Genomic DNA, 21,405 nt, shown 5'->3' with positions numbered 1-21,405 from the left:
GAAATGTGAGAACTTATTAAAAACTGTCAGCCTACAAATACTATCAAAACGTATGAACACAGTGATGGTATTTTCATGTTTCTCATAATGCGCTGCAGTATCCAGTAATCCAGTTAAACAGGACTAAGGATGGTCTCTTTTCAATGAAATTTGCAGTCGGTCAGTGTTCTTTAACTTCCACCAATATCCTATATGATGTGATGTCACATAATTTTGTTGCAAATGACATTTGTTTCTGGTAAATGGCTTGTGCCTGCTGCTGTATACTGTATCCTGCAGGTAGGTATTGCAATTACTTTAGCAGGGCTATTGCTTATGATTTTGTGTGCATTTTTTTCTGGAGACTGCTTTTCTGCTTTGATGGCAGAAGCTATTGCTGAACCTCCAGCTTCCATTCAGTTTGAGGCTGGGAAAATGGAACTGTCCACTTGGAGAGCTTGATGATGCCAATGTGCAGTATCCTTTGTATCTTCTGCTTGATGGCATGGTAACAAACCTCAGGATCTCTGAAGGACTGCTGCCTCAATTCTACACCCAGCAGGGACCAGATGCATGACACAGGGGTGTCCTGGCACCACAGAGATAATGTTAGCGAACTGGTCTGCTAGCTTAGCAAGCTCTTGGCAACGGTTCTGGAAGAGAAAAGATGAAAATATTCTCGTTTGACATGTTTTCACAGCAACAGAACATGCTCTTGCCACTTTGTAAAGGTAGGTGCAAATGTAGCCACAGTGAGCTGGTTGGGCAGAGGAAGCCTAGAGTTGCCTGTGGAATGTGATGAACGCTAGTTTCTTTCAGGGCAAATGAATACGTCATGGTTATGAGCACATGCTTCCTTAGTTGCTCGACATGCAGTGATGACAGGAAGCACTGTAAATAAAAAGATTACAGTTCAACAGTGTCATTACTGTTAATCTGCTTCTTTGTATATCTACTTTCTCTTGACCCAAAAAGTACTGTTGTTCTTGCTCCTGTGTGTGACTTAAAAGTGACAAGGCTGGATATTTGTTACGGACATGTCCTCTGCTGCTCTTTGAAATAATTAGTGCAAACTGCAAACCCCAAAACTGTACAGTAACTCTACTTTTTCATTACTATTTTTATTAAGCATTAAAATACCAACTTCGCCTTTTTAGTGAATTAAAAATATAAATGCACTGCTATGCACTTCCTATGTGTGCAGAAAAATACCCACACACATATGTATACCACATTAGGAAAACATGATAAATAGAATGTTCCGGAAGTGGGGACAGTCTTGTCCTTGAACACTCACAAATGCATGGTAAATGATCTCTACACTGCTACAACACGTTTCACCGTACTATATATATATTTAGAAAATGTTTTCTGGCATTATGTTTTGGGCAATGTGGCTGTCTTTAAAGCATATTTTACATATAAGTGGTAAGTTACTGTTTTTTCATTGTTGTGTTAAACAAATATGGCTGTTATTAATTTATATTTCAAAAAGAAAATTTGTTTATTCAAATAACACCAAATTGGAATATTCTTCTTTTCTAAGAGAAGGAAGAATATTAAATTAGTATATTTAATAGTATATTAGCATATTAAATGTGAGTAAACAACCCCAGTATTATTGATTAGAATGCTAAATATTAGAATCTATTTTGTTTGTTTGTTTGTTTTTTTTAACCTTGCAGGATGCAGTTTCCCAAAGTCATCACAAACACCTTAAGCTATAATACATGAATTTCACTGTGCCAGCTTATGATTTTTGAGTGCTTGTAGTGGAAGTAGAGTCACTCTGGAAAAAATGAAAGCTTTCACTTTTTGTAATGTTCAAGCAAAATTAGTTAGTGAATTTAATGTAATGTTTAACACATTTATGTTTTATTGTTTCACAACAGGTGAGAGCCTATGCAAAAAAAAACTTGTAAACAAAATTAACAAAACTACTGAGCTGCGGACTGATGTTCTGCTGCCATGTTACTTTGAACCGGTCCTCCTCGGATCAGACATGACTGCAGATATAGGAGCAGTGTGGACTCAGGAGAATAAAGCAATACCTAATCTACTGGAGATCACTCTGCAGGGTGACGTCAGGTCCTGGAATAGCAAAAACGGACGTATTAAAACATTCTCCAAACTCTCAGAATCTGGAAATTTCTCCATCCTTCTCCATAAAGTGAACCAGTCTGATCTGGGTCTCTACTGCTGTGTGCTGTTTAATGGGACAAACTGCAGCATTGCTTACCAGGAGATTGTCTTACATACAGGTGAGTTTATATTTCACTAATTCTTAAAGCACATTATGTTCTGGATATACATCAGCCACAACATTAAATTCAGTGACAGGTGAAGTCCATAACATCAGTTATTCAAAGAATAACCTCTTTACAATGGCAACTGTTAAGAAGTGGGATGTTCACATGTTGGTATGTTCATGTTTTGGAAGCTGGAATAATGGGAAAGAACTAGAATCTGAGTGACTTTGACAAGGGCCAAATTGTGTTGGGCTTGTAGTATGTTTCCAGTATGCAATGGTTAATAGCCACCAAACATGGTTCAAAGAAGGATAGCTTGTGTACCTGGGTCATGGGTGCTCAAACCTCACTGGTGCACAGTGGCTTGAAGGCTAGCCCGTCTGATCCAATCCCACAGCAGAGCTATTGTAGCTCAAATTGCTGAAACTGTTAATGCTGGCTATGATAGAAGGGTGTCAGAACACACATTGATGCTGTATGCTGTTGTGTAACTCTGGACTGGATAAAGTGAGTGAAATTTATATAGCACATTTTACAACCCATCTGGTGCAGGAACCACACAGAAACAGCTGTCCAGTCAGCCTAGAGCATTCTTGATGTTCTGGGAGTGGAAGGAACCAGGGATGTGGAGAAGGGGATGTGGGTGGTGATTGAGGTGGGAGGAGCCACAACAAGGGAAGTAGCCAGGATGCAGGAGGAGCTACAACAGAGTCAATGGCTCAATGAGATGATGGTTCAGGTGTACCTCAGCAGAAAGACAGGATAGATTATTAGGTAAAAAAGTGCTCGTGCTGACCCCTGACCACCACCAAAAGTGACTACAATGGACATGCGAGCATCAGAACTGGACTCTGTGTGTGTGTGTGTGTGTGTGTGTGTGTGTGTTGCGTACCGGGGTAAGAGATGGCACCAGGATGCACTATGGATAAAAGGCAAGCCGGCCGTATATTCTGGACACAAAGTTCTGCTGGAAAACCTTGGATCCTGTCATTCATGTGGAAGTTTTTGACATGTACCACCTACCTAAACATTTTTGTACCTCAAGTACACCCCTTCATGGCAACAGTATTCCCTAATAATGTTGATTTGGTCTCCAAGTTCCCCAAATTTCAATCTGTTCAAGCATCTGCTGGAAAAACAAGTTTGATACATGGAGGTCTGACTTCGCACCTTAACAGAACTTAAAGGTACCAAATACCATAGGACACCTTCAAAGCTCTTTTGGAGTCCATGCCTCAGTGGGTCAGAACCATGTTGGTGGTACAGAGGACCTACACAATATTTAGGCAGATAGTTTCAAGGTTATGGCTGATCAATATATGTATATATGTCTGCCATATACATTGCTTTTGGCATTATTTGCATTCACTATAAGCTATTATCACCTGCTCAATCTTTGTCACAAATTTATAAAGTTTTCATTTCATTTCTATTTTTCAGTGAAAGGGTCTCATACCCAGAATGCTTTGGTGCAGAACTGGCCCTTCATAGCTGGGGGAGGAGCAGTCGCTCTTCTTGTTCTTGTGGTTTCACTGTGTTGCTTGCACCGGACAAGAACCAGTGAGTGTTGCTCAATTTATATGATGAGAAAAATGAATTAATTCCAGAATGAAGATGTTTGTCAACCAATCAGAGAGGGTGCTCTGTTTCTCTTGCACAGGGAAGGAGAAGAATATAGAATTCAATGAAAGGAAAGGCAACAGTTGGTTTGGTGAGTATTAATACTGATAAGACTGCTTAATTGAAAACATTTTCATCTCTATTTTAATAGCCTGGTTTTACAAATTATGGATTTATTGTTCATTATCATTTAAGAGACCTAATTGCTAACCAGCAGAAACACTGTATGTGCAGTTAGGAGTGTATGTGTTAACCCACAACATTGTAAACAGATCAATCTGCGATGATGTGATCTTACAAGATTGGAACTGGAGAACCTTATCAAATTGTATATCTAAACTCTTCTTTATGATAAAAGCTTTACTTGTTGTGACTGATCTCTTCATTTAAGTTGCTGAATCTGAACGTGGGGTTTATGCCAACGAGCCTGAAAATCATAGTTCCGTCTGTGCCTGCTGTGGGACCAGATCTGATGTGGGATCTGAGGAGATATACGCCAACCTACAATACTGATGTGTGTGTAAATGTGAATGTATTTGCAGTTTAATATAAACTGTTGGACTTTCCAACTCTCTATATACTTCTTGTATTTATGCTTCCGAGAGTTACAAGTTGATTTGTTATAATGCTTACATGTCACCTCTCTGAACAAATGCTGTCACTCAAAATCTTTGAACTTACTTAATTTAATCATATACATGGGATCATTTTATTGCAGTTATTGTACTTATTCTACAACTACTCACAAAGGATGTTACCAGATGATGATGTTAACTGCTTAAAAATAGAAATGTCTCATTTTTGTCACCAGTACATTAGCAGACACTCATGCTGTCTGCTGACTTCTAACTCCTAGTAATGTTACAGACACATATTCATGAGTTTGTTTCCAAAATGTCAGATGTTGGATAACTGTCTCTAGTCTCCACTGGATAATTTTCATTCTATATAAATGGAGCTCAATATAACTCTGATGATATATAACAGCTGGTGATATACATATAACAGCCACAATATTAGAAAAGAATTCAAATTTGTAGATTTGTTGGGTATTTGGGGTTTTTTGTGGTTTTGTTTTGTTTGCATATGTGGCTTTGTGCATAAGAAAATGTCAGCTAATTTCAAATAATATAGCTGTGTGTGTGTGTGTGTGTGTGTGTGTGTGTGTGTGTGTGTGTGTGTGCGTGACTGTGTGTGTGTGTGTGTGTGTGTGTGCGTGACTCTGTGTGTGTGTGTGTGTGTGTAGAATGCTTAATTTGGAGCAAAACATATATGCAATGCTAGGTCTGAAAAATCCACAGCAACATTTGAGCAAAATATTTTAATGCAAGTGTAATAATTAAATGAAAATCTGATTGCAATGCTTTACATGTCTAATTTCTACATCTATACAGATAACATACTGGCTCTTGTTAAAAACTAATAATGCTATTTTATTATAGTATGTAGCAAGAATCTAACACGTAACAATTTAATGGCAACTTATAAGTTATAAGTATAGTATGAAACTTATAAGTATAGTAAGATGAGCAAAAAATGTATTAATCTCAGAACACTATTTTTGTTTGTATATATATAAAGCAAACCAAATGTAACAGTGGAAAGCAGAACAATGTAAATTCGTGAGGAAATTACTCATCCTTCTCTGGTTGACACCACTCCCTACATTAAGAACAAAATAAGTAATAATAAGAAGCCAAGAAACCCAACAGGAAAGTACAACAGAAAACCAGAAAAACATAAAACATGTCCTAAGAATTAATCCAGATGCTTTTACAGATATGGAGTTATCTAGTCTGAATTCAGTGAATTCAGACGAATGAGTCCCATCTGGTGCACGAACCACTCAGGGACAGACAAAAAAAAACTGAAAAGGCGCAGACAAAATGACCACTAGGTGGCACAAACAGTAAATAACTGCTCAGATCAGTTCACCGGTGTGCAGCAGTGGAGAGGTTGGAGAAATACATGCATTTAACTGAACTGAGATGAACTGATGATTTACTGGGGTATAAAATGTAAGCAGAGTTTTATTTCTTTTGCTATTTTAAATAGCAGGATCACCCAGCACTAGTTTTCAACTTGAAAAGCCTACATATTCTTTATTGCTAAGTTTAAGTTGAAGTTGAAGCCCCCCCCCCCCCCCCCCCCCCCCAAAAAAAAGAAAATTTAAAGACTAGCCGCAGCCGGCACATACACTCTAAAATTAGCTCCCTCTCGGAGACCCGAGATCCAGACTGTCCCTACTGTGTCCCTCTCAGTCCCACCTCTGTCACCTGAATAGGGCATGTTGCTGTCATCTCCTGGGAGGAGGGTTCAAGGAGACGAAGAGCCCTGGCAGCGCACTTGCCCCTCACACACCCCGCTGGCGGGGACGCAGACAGACGCCTGCTAACATCTGCATGCATCGCCCGCCTCCGGGCGTTCTGCTGTGATGGAGCCGGCACTGGTGGCGGCGGGTGGAGAGGGCGACGACGGCCGCTCCCTGCTGGCCAGGTTCGAGCGGGCGCTGCGCACTGTCGTTCGTGAGTTCCACGTGGACGTCGCCGCCTTCAAGAGGGCTGTGGAGCAGCGGCTTGAGGAAGCATGCAGGGACACAGAGCCCCTGGCCAGCACGGTCGCCAAGCTCCAGGAAGAGAACCAGCAGCTAAAGGAGAGGCTAGAGGCCCTTGCCCAACTGGTGGACGCCCTGCCGGGGATGCAGATCCAGTCGGGTTCCACGACAAATGTGGATATCCAGGCTCCTCAGACCAGCCAAACTCAAAATGCAACTAAGAAGCAGGGCAGTCAGTGCTGCAGTCCATGTGTTGCATCCCCTGGAGGGGAAGGTGAAATGGATGATCAGGCCAGTACATACTCAGGCCCTGGGTCTGTGTGTGCAGATTCAATATCTACCTCTTCCCGGAGCTCCACCACTGCATCTGTAGGCAGCACTGTTATAATGGATGCCAGTTATCAGGCCAGTGTAAGCTATTATTTATTCGTGCAGTTTATGCTTCAACAGGTTGATGTTTTAATGGTCAGTGAAGATTATCTGAAGTACAGAAATGCTCTGATGTGTGGAAACATTCAGGAAGAAGATCACAAACATTTCAAAATGTCAAAGAATGACAGCTATCTCTAAATATGAATAAGATCTAGTTTGCAATTTGGCAATGATTTGTCTGAAACTATAAGTGCACTTTAGTAGTTACAGAGATTTTCTGAAATCAATCACAGGGTTTCTGTATTATTGTAAACTTGCTTTTTTTTTAAATAGATAGATGGTTTACAATGTTCAGAAAGATCTCACATTGTCCTGTGCATGAAACCTCATGATTGGTAGGCCAAAGTCCTGTTTTCTGTGTGCACGGTGAGCAATTTCACAAACCAGCGTTCTCTGGCTTGCAAACACACTTGGACTCCACATATCTAGCATAAATCACAACATATAGCTCACACCAGGAGCCAGCCGTGTTCCTTCTTTGATTTATGATGGGGAGCTCTGTGGCTGTTCCTAACATTCTGTGTGAGCTCTGGGTGTGGCCTGATGGTGCATCCTTAGGCTGTCAGTGTCATTCACCACACCCAGAGCTTTGCCGTCCAGTCCTTCTACAAGCTCACGCCGATCTCTTAGCGGACTGCTTAGCCATGCAGGCATGACAGTGGCCTTCAATCACCTTTAACCCTCCTCCCTGTTGTGGGCCTACAGTGCAAAGACTTCACTTGAACGTGTGTTATAAACTTGAACACTTAGCTCAGTTTAGCTCTGTCAGGGGATACATTGGAGCTGCCTGGGTGTCTCTGTGCCTGTGAAAACAGCTGTGGTTTTCAACCGATGTTTCATGTGGTGTGACATGGTTCTCCCTTTTGGTCACAGATGTCATGTGATGATTAGTCTCACGCATCCCCCCCCCCCCCCGCCTCTGACTAGTGTAAAAAGCTTTAATATTTTTAGTAAGGCTCATTGATGCATCCCCACACCCCCCATAAATTACTTCTATATGGTCTCTGAAGTCCATTATCCAATAACTGATTGTCTGCCTTGGTTTACATTACAATTTGTAGCCAATACTTTTATTCAAAGCAACTTACAAATGTGGCTGAGGATTATGGGTCTTGCTCAGGGGCCCAACCAGGGCAACTTGGCAGTGGTAGAGCTTGAACTGACAAAATTCTGATTAGTAGTTGAGTACCTTAAACAGTGAGCTACCATTTTCTGCCATAATCACCAAGATACCATTGTCAACATTAACTGCCAAACTACCACTGTCTATCTTAACCATTGAGCTACCATTGAGCCAGCCCCTTCTTGTCACATTATTAGAGTAATTGATGTTATTGTTATTGGTAATGTTGTTTAGACTGATACTGTATATGGGAGAAAGCAAGAAGGCGTTTTGGAATTTTTTGCAAAATTCTGACTGTTCCCATCTGGCTTTCCATTTGGGTAGCAATGTAATCCTTGGATCAGAGAGTAATGAGAATTAAGATTATTGTTACATGTTTTTGTGAATGCATATTGAAGTCACTCCTGCATTTACCCAAAAGCTTTTACCTTGAATCAGGTTGCAACATAACATTCATTTTTACCTGAAATTAAAGATTCCTTTTTGCACAAAAGGTTAACATGTCTACCCCGATAATAGTTAAAAAAAAAAAAAGATTTATTTTTGCACAAATGGTTAACATGTCTACCCCGACAATAGTTTAATGTTAAGTATATATTCCTGCATCGAAAATGCATGTTTACACACACAGCTGTAAACCCAATATCCAGGCTATCAAACAAGCCCGAGCAGTTACACTTGACTTACATGCATATGGATCATATCACCCAAAACTCAATCCACATTCAAAGTTTGTCCCATTTGTAGCAGGTACAGAGATGAGTTGAAATGAAACTCCAGTTTGTAATACAATTTAGAAGGGGTTTAGATGTTACGACTATCTTTAGACTTTAAGAACTTAAGAGGGGGAGTTCCATTGAGCTTGACACACTCTAAAATTTCCGTTTGAGTTGCTGTATCCTATCTCTCTTTCCCCATGACCAGCTGTTCCTACTGCAGAAACAAGCACACCGACACCCCCCCACACACACACACCGACACCCCCCCCACACACAGCCACCCCCACACACACACACACAGCCAACTCCCCACACACACACAGCCACCCCCCCACACACAGCCACCCCCCCTACACACACACACACAGCCACCCCCCCACACACACACACCGACACCCCCCCCACACACACACCGACACCCCCCCCACACACAGCCACCCCCACACACACACAGCCACCCCCCCCACACACAGCCACCCCCCTACACACACACACACAGCCACCCCCCCCCCACACACACAGCCACCCCCCCACACACACACACAGCCACCCCCCCCACAGACACACACAGCCACCCCCCCCACAGACACACACAGCCACCCCACACACACACACACAGCCACCCCCCCCCACACACACACAGCCACCCCCCCCCACACACAGCCACCCCCACACACACACACACAGCCACCCCCCCCACACACACAGGCACCCCCCCACACACACACAGCCACCCCCCCACACACACAGCCACCCCCCACACACACACACCGACACCCCCCCCACACACACACCGACACCCCCCCCACACACAGCCACCCCCACACACACACAGCCACCCCCCCCACACACAGCCACCCCCCTACACACACACACACAGCCACCCCCCCCACACACACACAGCCACCCCCCCCCACACACACACAGCCACCCCCCCCACAGACACACACAGCCACCCCCCCCACAGACACACACAGCCACCCCACACACACACACAGCCACCCCCCCCACACACACACAGCCACCCCCCCCCACACACAGCCACCCCCACACACACACACACAGCCACCCCCCCCACACACACAGGCACCCCCCCACACACACACAGCCACCCCCCCACACACACAGCCACCCCCCACACACACACAGCCACCCCCCCACATACACACACAGCCACCCCCCACACACACACACAGCCACCCCCCCACACACACACCGACACCCCCCCACACACACAGCCACCCCCCCACACACACAGCCACCCCACACACATACACAGCCACCCCCCCCCACACACACACAGCCACCCCCCCCCACACACACACAACCATCCCCCCCCAAAAAAACAAACCAACCTGTTTTAGTGTTTTAGTGGGTGGGTTTTTTTTCAATAATTTGAGTGTTACTGCAGTTAAATAATCATTTGTTTTGAGTCTATAAATATCACAAATATAAAATGACATGCTATTCATACAAAGGCACATGTACATATCCTTATACTCATATTTGTACTCTGCTGAAAAGTAGTGAATGTTCCTGCTGTACAGTGAATTGTACAGTGTACAGTACAGTGAAGTGTATATTTTACTGAAATATACATGGTCAGAAATAGACCTGCTCAAGGCACATAGATATTATTTGAAAAACAACACAGTTGCTTCTTGAGCTCTCCCAAGGGGATTCCAGTGTTTAAAGCTGATAGATGCACTCATTAGACTAGTGGGTGTTCATAGGCTGGAAAAGGTATAAGAATGCTGCTTATGCAAAGTAGACAAAATCTATTGAGCAAGTAGTCTCAACTATAATTTTATTGCAAAAAAGGCAACAAATAAAAATGAACAACAAATAACAATTATCTAATGAAATTATGCAGAGGTCACAGAAAATTAAACATGCTCAGTATTGCTCATGTTAGGTAAACATCACAATAATTAAATAAAATAGCCAAATTATCTCCCGCTGTACTAAAATAACCCTGCAGTTCTGTTTCCCTCCACCAGGGGCATATGTGTTCTTTTCAAGACATCGAAAGAGTTCCTTGTATGGAACTTTAGCCCCCAGTTTAGCCCGCCGGGTTATTTGTACTTAGCTAACAACCATGCATGCTTTTTTCTCAAATGTGCATACTTACTTTCAGATTAACTCTGATCTCTGTCTGATATATTCACACCACTGCGTACCAGAAACACAAGACCACATCTTCTTCAGAATTAGTCAATTTTCCTACTTATCTCCCCGAGGATAATTTGGAAACGAGGGCGAGAACTCCCCCTGCAGATTGGCTCACGCCTTCAGTCTCTTTATTTAGCAGACACATGGCTATACATAAAAGGCACAATGCTGATTACAAAACGGGTTGCAAAATGTACACTTGGATTCTTTGGCACTGGCTACAGTTTACATGCAAATTAGCTATTTGTCTACTGTCCTTCTGTGACCAGTTACTGTTTGTAACCAAACTGAATTTATAAATTCACAACATTGTCTCTTTTTCTTCTCTTTTTTCTGTCTCTTCCTTCAGCTGATGAGCAGAGAGGGTGAGGAGGAGGCTGGGGATGAGGGAGAGGAGGAGGACCCCTTAAATTCAGCTGGGCTGGAGAATGAATGTGAAAAAGTGTCAGGTAACAGCACACATTTTGTGTTAGCACATCAGCTTGACTCAGTAAAGAAAGCTCAAAGCTACTGTAGCTGATGTAACAGTTCTTCTTAACGTATGCCAGACTTAGCCACGGTAGGACTCAACACAACCCTTTTAAACCCAAGTCCTTACTTTGAACCTTCCTTTAAAGCATTTTCCTCCAAAGACATGCTTAGCCTTTAGAATACCCTTCTATTTGCCGAATGCTCGTGCAAAACAATTGACAGGCAAGGAGGTTTATTGATTGTTTTAAACCACTGAAACAGACTGATTAAAATTTTAGTTGCTGCATACAAAGTCAAGGATCTTACTATAGTTTCTTTTCTCAGAGTAACTAATTTTGTTGACAGCTGCTTTATCAGGATGTAAAGTTTATCTGAAGTGTAAAAAAAAATCACAGAAGCTTTCAAATTGCTTTTTAATTTTTGTTAACTAACCATGGTACATCTTTTATCCAATCAAATTTGTGTGAAGAATCTGAAGAAACCGTGTCCCTGGTCACTATCCAGGATGTAGATTCTTTAATCATGACATCCTCTCAACCACCTCTTAACACAGAGCCTAGACCACAGTCACCTCTAGGAATTGGTGGGTGAAATTTTCTTTCACATCAGTTTTCATTTAATTCTCTCCTACTCACTCACTCACTCTCTCTCTCTCTCTCTCTCTCCCCGTTTTACTCTCTCTGTTGTAACATTCAAATGGTGGCAATTTTATTTTATGTTTCTTTACTTCTAAGAATGTTCTGGATATTCTGGATACTCCTCGGTATCGCAGGAAGTGATGTCATCAGTAGCTAACCAACATGTACCCACGGGCCAAAGACGGTGCCTTATAACTGCCATGAGCAGAGCAAGAGACTTGGCTATTTCTAAGAGATCCACACCACAGAAAGGTATAGGTGACATATATTCCCAGAGTGCTACAACCAACTTTAATGAAGTCCAGTCTTCCATGATGCAACAGAGTCCCCTGTTTGAACAATCACCTGCAGACATCTCCATGGGCAACCCAGACACAGATCCTCTCCTGAAAACAGGTGAATTATCTACAAATTCCTACATTATATATCCTACATTATATATATCCTAATAGTTCTGATATAGTGGCTAATTCATAAACATGACATGATAGAAATAAAGCTCTATAGAACCTCTAATTGTGATGGTTCCCTTTTACCATCAGAGACCGAGGAAATGGCATTATCAAGCAACAATGAATCTATGCCCGCAGTGGCGCCACCCCAGACAACCGAAGACGTTAAGGGAAGACCATTAAACTGCATACCTCTGAAGACCTGCAGAACACAAACCAACCTCAGCTCTGGTCTTAACAAAACCATAGCTCTACCAGTTCAGTGTACCCATGCAACTGGTGGTATGTCCACATCAGAGCTAATTGAAGTGAAATTGTATACCATAAAACTATATTTCTCAATACTGTATACTTTTTTCTTACATTTTTCTTCTTCTTTGTTCCCACAGTAAACACTCTTTTGTTTATTGCTCAGTCTGATCATTAATTTTTTTATTCTATCATTCAAAATCCTGCTTTTGACATTTGAACCCAAACAGAATACTCCTCAGAACAAGAAGGAAGGTCTAAGATCTCTAGTCATCAGACACCAAATGCAACCATGGCAACATCCCTGCAACCCATCAGTGACTTGACTGTTCTCAAAAATTCAAGACATCTAAGAACAACAAACAAGCTAAACTATATGACTAACACAATGCAACAACTACAGCTTTGGCAATCAGTAATTAGAGATGAATCTTCCTTTAGGAATGGTGGGTGGAACATCTATTGTATACAGCTAATCTTTCAATAGTTTTTTTTCAATAATTGTTTTTCACTATATATATATATATATATATATATATATATATATATATATATATATATATATATATATATACACTATATACTATATATATATATACACTATATATATATACACTATATATATATATATATATATATATATATATATGTGTGTGTGTGTGTGTGTGTGTGTGTGTGTGTGTGTGTGTGTGTGTGTGTGTGTGTGTGTGTGTGTGTGTGTGTGTGCGTGCGTGCGTGTGTGTGAGAGATTATATATTTATAATCACATCTTTCCTTCTTACCTCAAATCAGAAAATACTTTGGAGTCACAGAAAGAGAAGTCTTTAACCAGTTGTCTAGAAACTGGCCTGGTCCCCACAGCAACACCACAGCTACCTGTCAATACTGAAACTATTTTAATGAGTCCTAAACTTCTGCAATCAACCAATCAAAGTGCTGCTCAATTCATCACCATAAAGGAGCCAAGACCATTCAGCAAGTCAACTTCAGATGTGGCTACATCTGCAAACAATAATTTGACCTCTTTATCTATGACAACACCTATCGATCCCACAACAAAATTATCAGAATCCTCCTTTAGAACTGGTGAGCTTTTTCTTTTTCTTTTCTCTTACTTTGTAAAATTGTGGATATCGCATGTCTCCCTCAGTGTTTATTAGATTTTGCCACTTTTTTGTTTCTCTGTTCCTATCAGAGTGCTTATTGCCATCACATGTAGTCAGGTCAATGGCCAACATCCAGTTTGACTCGGATGTCATGACAACTCCACAGCAACATGCCCGCACTATGACCATACCCGTGAGCCCCAAGTCTCTGCGATCAACCAACCAAAGCCCCACTCCATTCACACCTGCTGTGACTGCATCACCATTTAAAGCTTCACCTGTTGCTAGGAGGCGGCCAACAACTTTCAGCCTATCAGCTCCTGAGTATACTACATCTTTAACCAGCCAGCATGTGACTCCATTTTCCTTGGCATTGCAGTCATCTGACCATTTCACAAAAGGTTTGGAATCCTCCATTAGATATGGTGATTAAATAAAAATAATATTCCTTCTTTTTTATTTGTGGCTCGTGAAATTAAAATATTTTCTGTTATTTTTGTTAGATTTTTCTAAAGCACCCAGATCAACAGCTCAACATGCAGAACCTGTAGGCAGTATGACTGTTCCCATGAGCCCAAAACCTCTAAGATCAACCAACCAAAGCCATGCTCCATTAAAATCAACATATATGCCAACACCAGATATCAAATCTAACCACACAACTGGTCATTCATGTAATGGAGTTTTATCTTCTTTTAAGCCATTACTGAATCCAGCTACAGATTTACTCCAGGCTTTGCTGAAATATGGCGTCTTTTTCTCTTTAGACCAACTAGTGAATAACCCTGGTTCAGAAAACTTGACATCATCTGCTAACGGACCTTTTGAAGCACAAGAGTCTGTGGCAGAATCTCAACTTCCTGTCTCACCTGCAAGCAGACTTGCATCAGATTTAAATATTCACATGGACCTAAACACTCAGACTACGCCAACAAGCTTTAACTCAGCTCAGGCTCCTTCCACCAACCTAAACCCCATGCCCTCCCGTACTTCCAACCTCAACCCTGTCCAAACTGGCACCACTGATTGTAAACCTGTTGAATCCCCCACTCCCGCAAAGAAAGCACAGTTTGGCCAGTTAGCTACACCTTCACTTACATCTGTCATTACTAATTCTGGTGCGTTGACATGAATGATTGAATTTGCCAGATTTTAAATATTCTAGTAATGACTATTAAATCTGTAATTGTATAATATACAATATAGATCAGAATAGATCAGCATTGTTTTTCCTGTATTTTGTCCCACCAGACCACTCTTCACATCCAGATAAAATATCATCTCTCAGTAATGTATATCAAGAGTCTGGTGCCATGGCTATTCCTCAGTCTCCTGTTTCCTCCATGACAAGAATAAGCCCTCATGTTCCCAGAAGACGAATCAAGGGTGCCAGTCTCAACCATGTCCAGGCTCATGCTCAGTCTAACAAAACCTCACCGTTCGACCACAGCCCAGCCACAGTGCCACGTAAGGTCAAGTTTAGATTTCTATTTTGGCATTTAGCTGACATTTTTATCCAAAGTGTCTTACAATTCTGACTGAACACAGCTTGAGCAACGGAGGGTTAAGGGCCTTGCTCAGGGGCCCAACAGCAGCAACCTGGCTGTGGTGGGATTTGAACTGGCAACCTTCTGATTACTACTCAAAAGGTTGCCAGTGCAAATCTGTTGTTTTCTCTTTAACACCTGCTTTTCAGGTTGTCCCTTGTGCTTTTATTGAACAATTAACTGAAATAGTTGCTTTCTTGCCCAATCAGATTCCTCTTCAGAACAGCAGGGTGTGAAGTCAGCCATGGACAGTTACCCTGCTATTTCTCGTACTTTGTCACAGCCTCAGTTGTCAGTTGGTTTAATAAATGAACGTGCAGGATCACCATCTGGAAGTGGTAAATCAGATGCATGTCTCTTACTTCAGGTGGAACTATTATACTAAACAAGTTATTGTTTCTTTTGAGACTTTCTATTCTTTGTTCTGTATTATGTCTTTTTCTTTCCAATAGCACTGCTTGCAATTTTTCATCATGATTTTCTTTATTTATTATTCATTGTTCTTTCAGAATACTCTGCCTACTCGTCAGTATATTCATCTGTGTCTCAGGAAGTGAGGTCATCTGTAAACAGTCAGCATGCGACCTTCACCAAGCCTGCTGTGTCTTCTATAGCTTCCATGAGCCCTAGAACTCAGCGGAGACCAGTCAATCACGAACCAGAGCTGTCGTCTGCATCATCACAACTAGGTACTGCTCTTTCCAAATGTGGGAACAGTGAAATGGTGTAATGTACATCACTGGGACATCATCAACATGTTAAATGATTGATAAGAAACCATGAGATGGTTCTTTAGAAGCAAAACCCAAATGTTATATTCTTCCTATCAGATATCTCTCCAGGCTCACAGGAAGTGAGGTCACTGGGGATGTCTCGTGTTTTTTCCCAACCTCAGCTCTCAATAAGTTCTCTGACTAGAAGATCAGAATCACTTTCTGAAAGTGGTACGTTCTGGATTTTCTCTGTCTTTCTGTCTCCCTCCCTCTTTCTGCCTCCTTCACTTTCTCTCTCTCCCTCTCTCTCACACTCTCTCTCTTCTCTTGCTGTCAGAAATTCCATGCATAATAGCACAAATAAAACTACATTTTCCATTAGTCAAAACTGCCATTTATCTTTGTTTTTCCTCTTATGGCTAGAATATTCTGGATATTCCTCAGTTTATTCTTCAGCATCACAGAAAGTGAGGTCAGTTGTAGATGGCCAATGCAACCATGCATCCGTAACCACAGCAACAGCCCAACCTCCAGTGAATTCTATGATTCGCATGAGCCCCGAGCCCTTCAGAAGATCAGCCAATCCCAGCTGTGCTCTCTCTAACCCCTCCCCACCATTAAAGTCCAAGGCATTTGGCCCGTCAGTACCGAGGACTAACAGTTGTCCACCAATTGCTAAACCTTCTACTACTTCCGGTAATTAACACAAGCAATTATTTGTCTACATCTTTTATTTCCCCCTTTTCTTAATTTTCATTATTTTGTATGTATGTTGGTATTCACCAAACCTCCCAAAGCACTAAAATACAGAAATGCTTCCTAAACACTTACATTTACATTTACATTTATGGAATTTAGCAGAATTACTTAAGCACTTACTATTAAAGAATTGCTATTAAGAAAGAAATTTATTTAAGCTTATGTTTAGATTTCAGATTAAGTTGATCTAGCATTATTGTTTATCTTTCAAATCATATGCCATAAAGGGAACAAATTCTAGCAAAGTAGGCCTAGTTTTTCTTTTTAGAGAATTAAATGATTGAGCAAACCTTTAAAAGAAGGGAAGTGGGTATTATTATTCATGTTATCAAAGCAATGCACCAGTATTAGTATTTCCTTTAGCTGACTTTATTGATGTCCAACCAACCCAACCCAACCTGCCCAACTGTCTCTACTGGTATTACCCACAAATCCCTGTTTAATGATCTGAAAACTAGTTTGTCTAAGCAATTTACTTTTAGTGGGTAAAGTCACTTAAACATCATTTTTAAGATTTTATATGAGATTCTTGTTCTTATTATGTCATCCAATCAGGGAACTCTGTAATGCCACAGGAAATGACGTCATCATTCAGTGGCAAATACACATCCATGTCAGGACAAGCACTGTGCAACAAAAACATCACCCAAGACAACCAAATCCCAAAAAGCCCCAAGTCCATCAGCAGACCAACCAACCTTACACAAACACACATTAACTCTGCACCACATTTTAACCTTTTGCTGTTCAGCCAATCAGCATCAGGTACCACAGCTCCTAAAATAACTACAGATTCTCCCAGCAGACCAGGTGAGTTAAACATAGTCCCATTACCTAATCATTAAACAGCCCTAAATCCCTTTTCTTCTGCTGTTATTGCATGGGTTTGTTTATTTGTTTACTCTAGTATCTGCAGTAAAGCCATGGACCTCTAGCCAGAAGATAGATACAGTTTTATGTAACCCTGAAGGTAATGTGTTCTTCTGGCAAAGTTTCACACTGCCCATTCATGCTATACCTGAGTGTCTTGAAATACATTTTACCATGGTATTGATGGTAAATATTGCAGTATCCCATTTCTTTTTTCTCCTCAGACAAGAGTTCAGCCATGTTTTCCAAGCCAACTCCCTTCTCTGATTCAAAACCTGTCAGGGAAAAGTAAGAAGTACAGCATGACAATGTGTTTTTACTAAATGTTATTTTTAAAGCAGAAGCATAGATTTTCCACAGGAAGAGATTAAAGAAATTCTGATGTAAGGAAACCATTTCCGTTTATGTGATTCCAATTTGATCTGCAGTTTAATCAAGAAGTCTGACAGCGTGGCCGTTGGGAGGAGTTTGGTGAGGTCACAAACTTTGCCGCGGAATGTGGGCTTCGAGAGCAAGCAGGCTTTGTTTGAACAAATGAATTCTGAGCATGCCAGGTTCCTCGATCTGATGATTATTATTTTAACTATTTTTAGATATTTATTGCAATGCACACACTGCATTCCAAACTGTGTCTGAAAATGGCCTTTGTCTCCTCAGTACTAAGACCGCAGAATCAAAGCCTAAGCTAAGGAGGTCTCAGAGCTTCGGCGTCAGCAGTGCCAGCAGCATCAAGCAGCTTCTGTTGGAGTGGTGCTGTTCCAAAACCATCGGCTACCAGGTCGGTCAAGGGACACGGTCGGTTACATACGCTTACGTGGGTGAGCAGATCAAAAAAATCAAAAACCTAAATTGATTTCTATAGCACTTTTTACAACAGTTGTCACAGAGAAGCTTTACAAATGTCCAAGTCCAAGCCCCCAGTGAGCAAACCAAGGGTGACAGTGGCAAGGAAAAGCTCCCTAGATCCCATCCTCCTCGGGCCGTGTGCATGCGTGCAGGGCTGCTATCCCTTTCCCATTAAGTGCTCAGTACAGCAAAAACCTTGAGACCTAACACCGCTTTCTGACTCTGTCTCTCTCTCTCTGTCTCTCCCGCATGGTCTTTCCCTCAGCACATAGATATCCATAACTTTTCCTCCAGTTGGACTGATGGAATGGCCTTCTGTGCTCTAGTCCACTCCTTCTTCCCCACCGAGTTTGATTACAACGAGCTGAACCCAGCTCATCACAAACACAACCTTGATTTGGCCTTCACCACTGCAGAGTAAGTGTGTATGTGTGCGTGTGTGTTTGTGTGTGTGTGTTTGTATGGATGGATGTTTGTGTGTGTGTTGGGGGTGGGGTGTGGTGTGGTTATGTGGGCGTGAGTGCATGGGTGTGAACAAATATTTGTGAATATGAACATGTATTATTATTATGACTGTTGCATTATTATTATTTAAATGCAAATGTAAGTTTGTCGCTATGAGTGTCTACATTACACAGGGTTGCTTTGAGCGCCTGACCTTAACAACTCTTCTCACTCCCTCTCAGAGAGAAGGCAGACTGCATTCGCTTGATCGAGGTGGATGACATGATGGCCATGGGGAAGAACCCTGACCCCATGTGTGTGTTTACATATGTGCAATCCCTGTACAACCACCTCAGGAGATTTGAGTGACGTCTCTCACCAGTCAGCAACTCTGTAGCTGGCCTGTTTTAGGTTTTTTTTTTATCTTGCTTCTTATTTCTGCTATTGTGAAACATTGCTTGCTCAATTTAACACCAAACTAGCTTTAGGCTAATATCTGCTACTGAATCATGATTATAGTTGTTATAAGTAGTGCTGTAGCACAGCCCTGAGCCTCGTATCCTCTTGTAGTATGAATTTTATAGATATGTTATGATGTATTAATGCATGCAGTAACAGCTGAAACATAATGGCAGTAGATAGGAGACATGATGAAAGTTTTTTAGAGAAATTGATGACTGCTATGCTGTGATTTCTGTCATAATTCTGCTCCAAGCTGGTTGCATGAATTTTCACGCAAATTCCCCATTCTGGTAGACTGCCCGTCTCTGTGTTGGCATATTTGAGGAGATATCTACTGTAGCTGTGATGCGTTGTGCACAGCCCCTGGCATGTAGTTAACCATTGTCATAAGCTGCTGCTTTGAAGTGCTACATGGCCACGGCGCTTTTATCATGTGGGGCGCATCATGTAGAATGAGAGAGCGTGCCAGGAACTGAGAGTGCCAGTTGAGAAGCTAGAGGCTTTTTTTAAGGGTGCTTTCGATGGTTTTTTTATAGTTACTTCCCCTGGGCCTTCCCTTCGGAGTCACTTCATACTACAGCGTGCAGTAGAGTGAGATCATGAGAAAGACTACTGGAAAGGCCATAAAAGGGTCAGAGTGTGATTTTAAGGTAAAAATAAAGGGTTTGTGTATTCGAGAAAGGTTTGCTGCATTGTGGTGAAGGAAGGAGGTTATCAGTGACTACAGTGGTTTTTTGAAGAAAGCCATTCACTGAGGTAGGACTTGTGTTAAGTGCTGCACCGAAGGACATTACAGCGAATTCCTTTTGTCTAAGCTGTTGAGGAGAGCCTGGGACAGATTGGGTGATTGCTGGGTATCATAACTTTGAGAGTATTTGTGTGGTTTGATTATGAGTCAGAAAGAGGAGATATTAGGCCACTGAATGTGGTTTTACTGCAAATAAAGGTGTACAGCAAAATCAAAAACTGACACAAAGAGTGACGTAGCAGTTATTTCTGACAAACAAGAATTAACTGTTTTCTTTCCCCAATGTTCCCAATCAGTCAATCAATAAATGATTGTTCTGAAAAGCTGATTCTTTTGTATATGTTTACTACAGATGATAAAATATGCTAGTTATCATATTTCATACTTATAAGTATACATTTATATACATTTAACGTGTTTGTGTGAATTCACTATACTGTTCTATACTGGTATAGAACTATACTGGTAAATGTATTTTTTTCTTTTTCTTTTTTTTGCTGAGGGAAAAGTTGAACTTTATCTGATGTGTTTTGTGTTTTTCACACCCTCTTGGTCAGACCGCTCTGTGATTGTCGCTAATGACACCATTAATGGGCCGTTGATATTAAAAGCTGTGCAATCCGCTATTTTGAAGTTCTGTGTATTCCAGGCGCAGGTAGCCTACTCAGGGTTAATTATGGTAATGAATGAGACAAGGAGTTGAAAGAAAACTAAAAAGAAAGGTTGCGTTTAACACGTTACATATATTTTATGCCTTCACAAACAAATACAAATGACATCAAACGGGGTTTCGATAAAACAATTAAACATCTGACTTAAATTCAGGGAAATATCCTCCACATTCTGTCTGAAATTATACGCAATGCGCTTGTAGCAGACCTCAGGTTGACAGCAACAGGGGTTCATGAGGGTAAAGTTCTGGACCACATAGATTAGTAAAGTAATCAAATAATCTTTGATTCAGATTACTGTCCATTCGGGCTCACCGTTGTCCACCGTTTTTAATCCGCCCAAGTAATATCATTCTTCAGACAATCATTTAACCTTTGATATATCCACAGAAGAAGATCGGATTTACCGAGGATTTACCAAGCTACTTATAACATGCACGTGTTTACGTTTTGCATGTTTACATGCTTACTACATGTTTACATGCTTACTACGTGCTTACATGTTTACATGCTTACTACGTGCCTACATGTTTACACGCTTAGTACATGCTTACATGTTTACATGCTTACATGTTTACAGT

General features: G+C 41.4%; 2 protein-coding genes across 7 annotated transcripts; both read left to right on the top strand.

Annotated features, from left to right (window-relative positions):
• The first annotated feature begins 1,300 nt into the window (after positions 1-1,300).
• Positions 1,301-5,049, top strand: LOC113582127. Its single transcript, XM_027017753.2, has 5 exons — positions 1,301-1,407; positions 1,872-2,240; positions 3,669-3,788; positions 3,889-3,939; positions 4,240-5,049. Exons 1-5 carry the CDS (start codon positions 1,344-1,346, stop codon positions 4,359-4,361), a joined length of 726 nt encoding a protein of 241 aa, XP_026873554.2. The 5' UTR covers positions 1,301-1,343; the 3' UTR covers positions 4,362-5,049.
• A 1,181-nt stretch (positions 5,050-6,230) lies between these two features.
• LOC113582131 (platelet binding protein GspB-like) lies at positions 6,231-20,779 on the top strand. Of its 6 annotated transcripts, XM_035527500.1 has the most exons (23): positions 6,231-6,813; positions 11,198-11,297; positions 11,747-11,902; positions 12,054-12,209; positions 12,309-12,353; positions 12,500-12,691; positions 12,889-13,104; positions 13,451-13,744; positions 13,854-14,165; positions 14,268-14,438; positions 14,532-14,882; positions 15,016-15,231; positions 15,521-15,649; positions 15,821-16,000; positions 16,142-16,255; positions 16,448-16,720; positions 17,339-17,593; positions 17,691-17,753; positions 17,878-17,941; positions 18,082-18,207; positions 18,311-18,431; positions 18,765-18,916; positions 19,186-20,779. In XM_035527500.1, the coding sequence occupies exons 1-23, from the start codon at positions 6,283-6,285 to the stop codon at positions 19,310-19,312; spliced, it is 4,344 nt and encodes a 1,447-aa protein (XP_035383393.1). In that variant the 5' UTR covers positions 6,231-6,282; the 3' UTR covers positions 19,313-20,779. The 6 variants fall into 6 exon arrangements, with proteins under 6 accessions (XP_035383393.1, XP_035383392.1, XP_026873557.2 ...); XM_035527499.1 differs by having other exon boundaries at positions 11,789-11,902; positions 12,054-12,353; XM_027017756.2 differs by having other exon boundaries at positions 12,054-12,353.
• Positions 20,780-21,405: the final 626 nt, after the last annotated feature.

This window comes from Electrophorus electricus, chromosome 6 (assembly GCF_013358815.1).
Source record: "Electrophorus electricus isolate fEleEle1 chromosome 6, fEleEle1.pri, whole genome shotgun sequence".
NCBI lineage: Eukaryota > Metazoa > Chordata > Actinopteri > Gymnotiformes > Gymnotidae > Electrophorus > Electrophorus electricus.
Note: the sequence above shows the minus strand (reverse complement) of the source record. Positions and strands in the feature narration are given on the sequence as shown.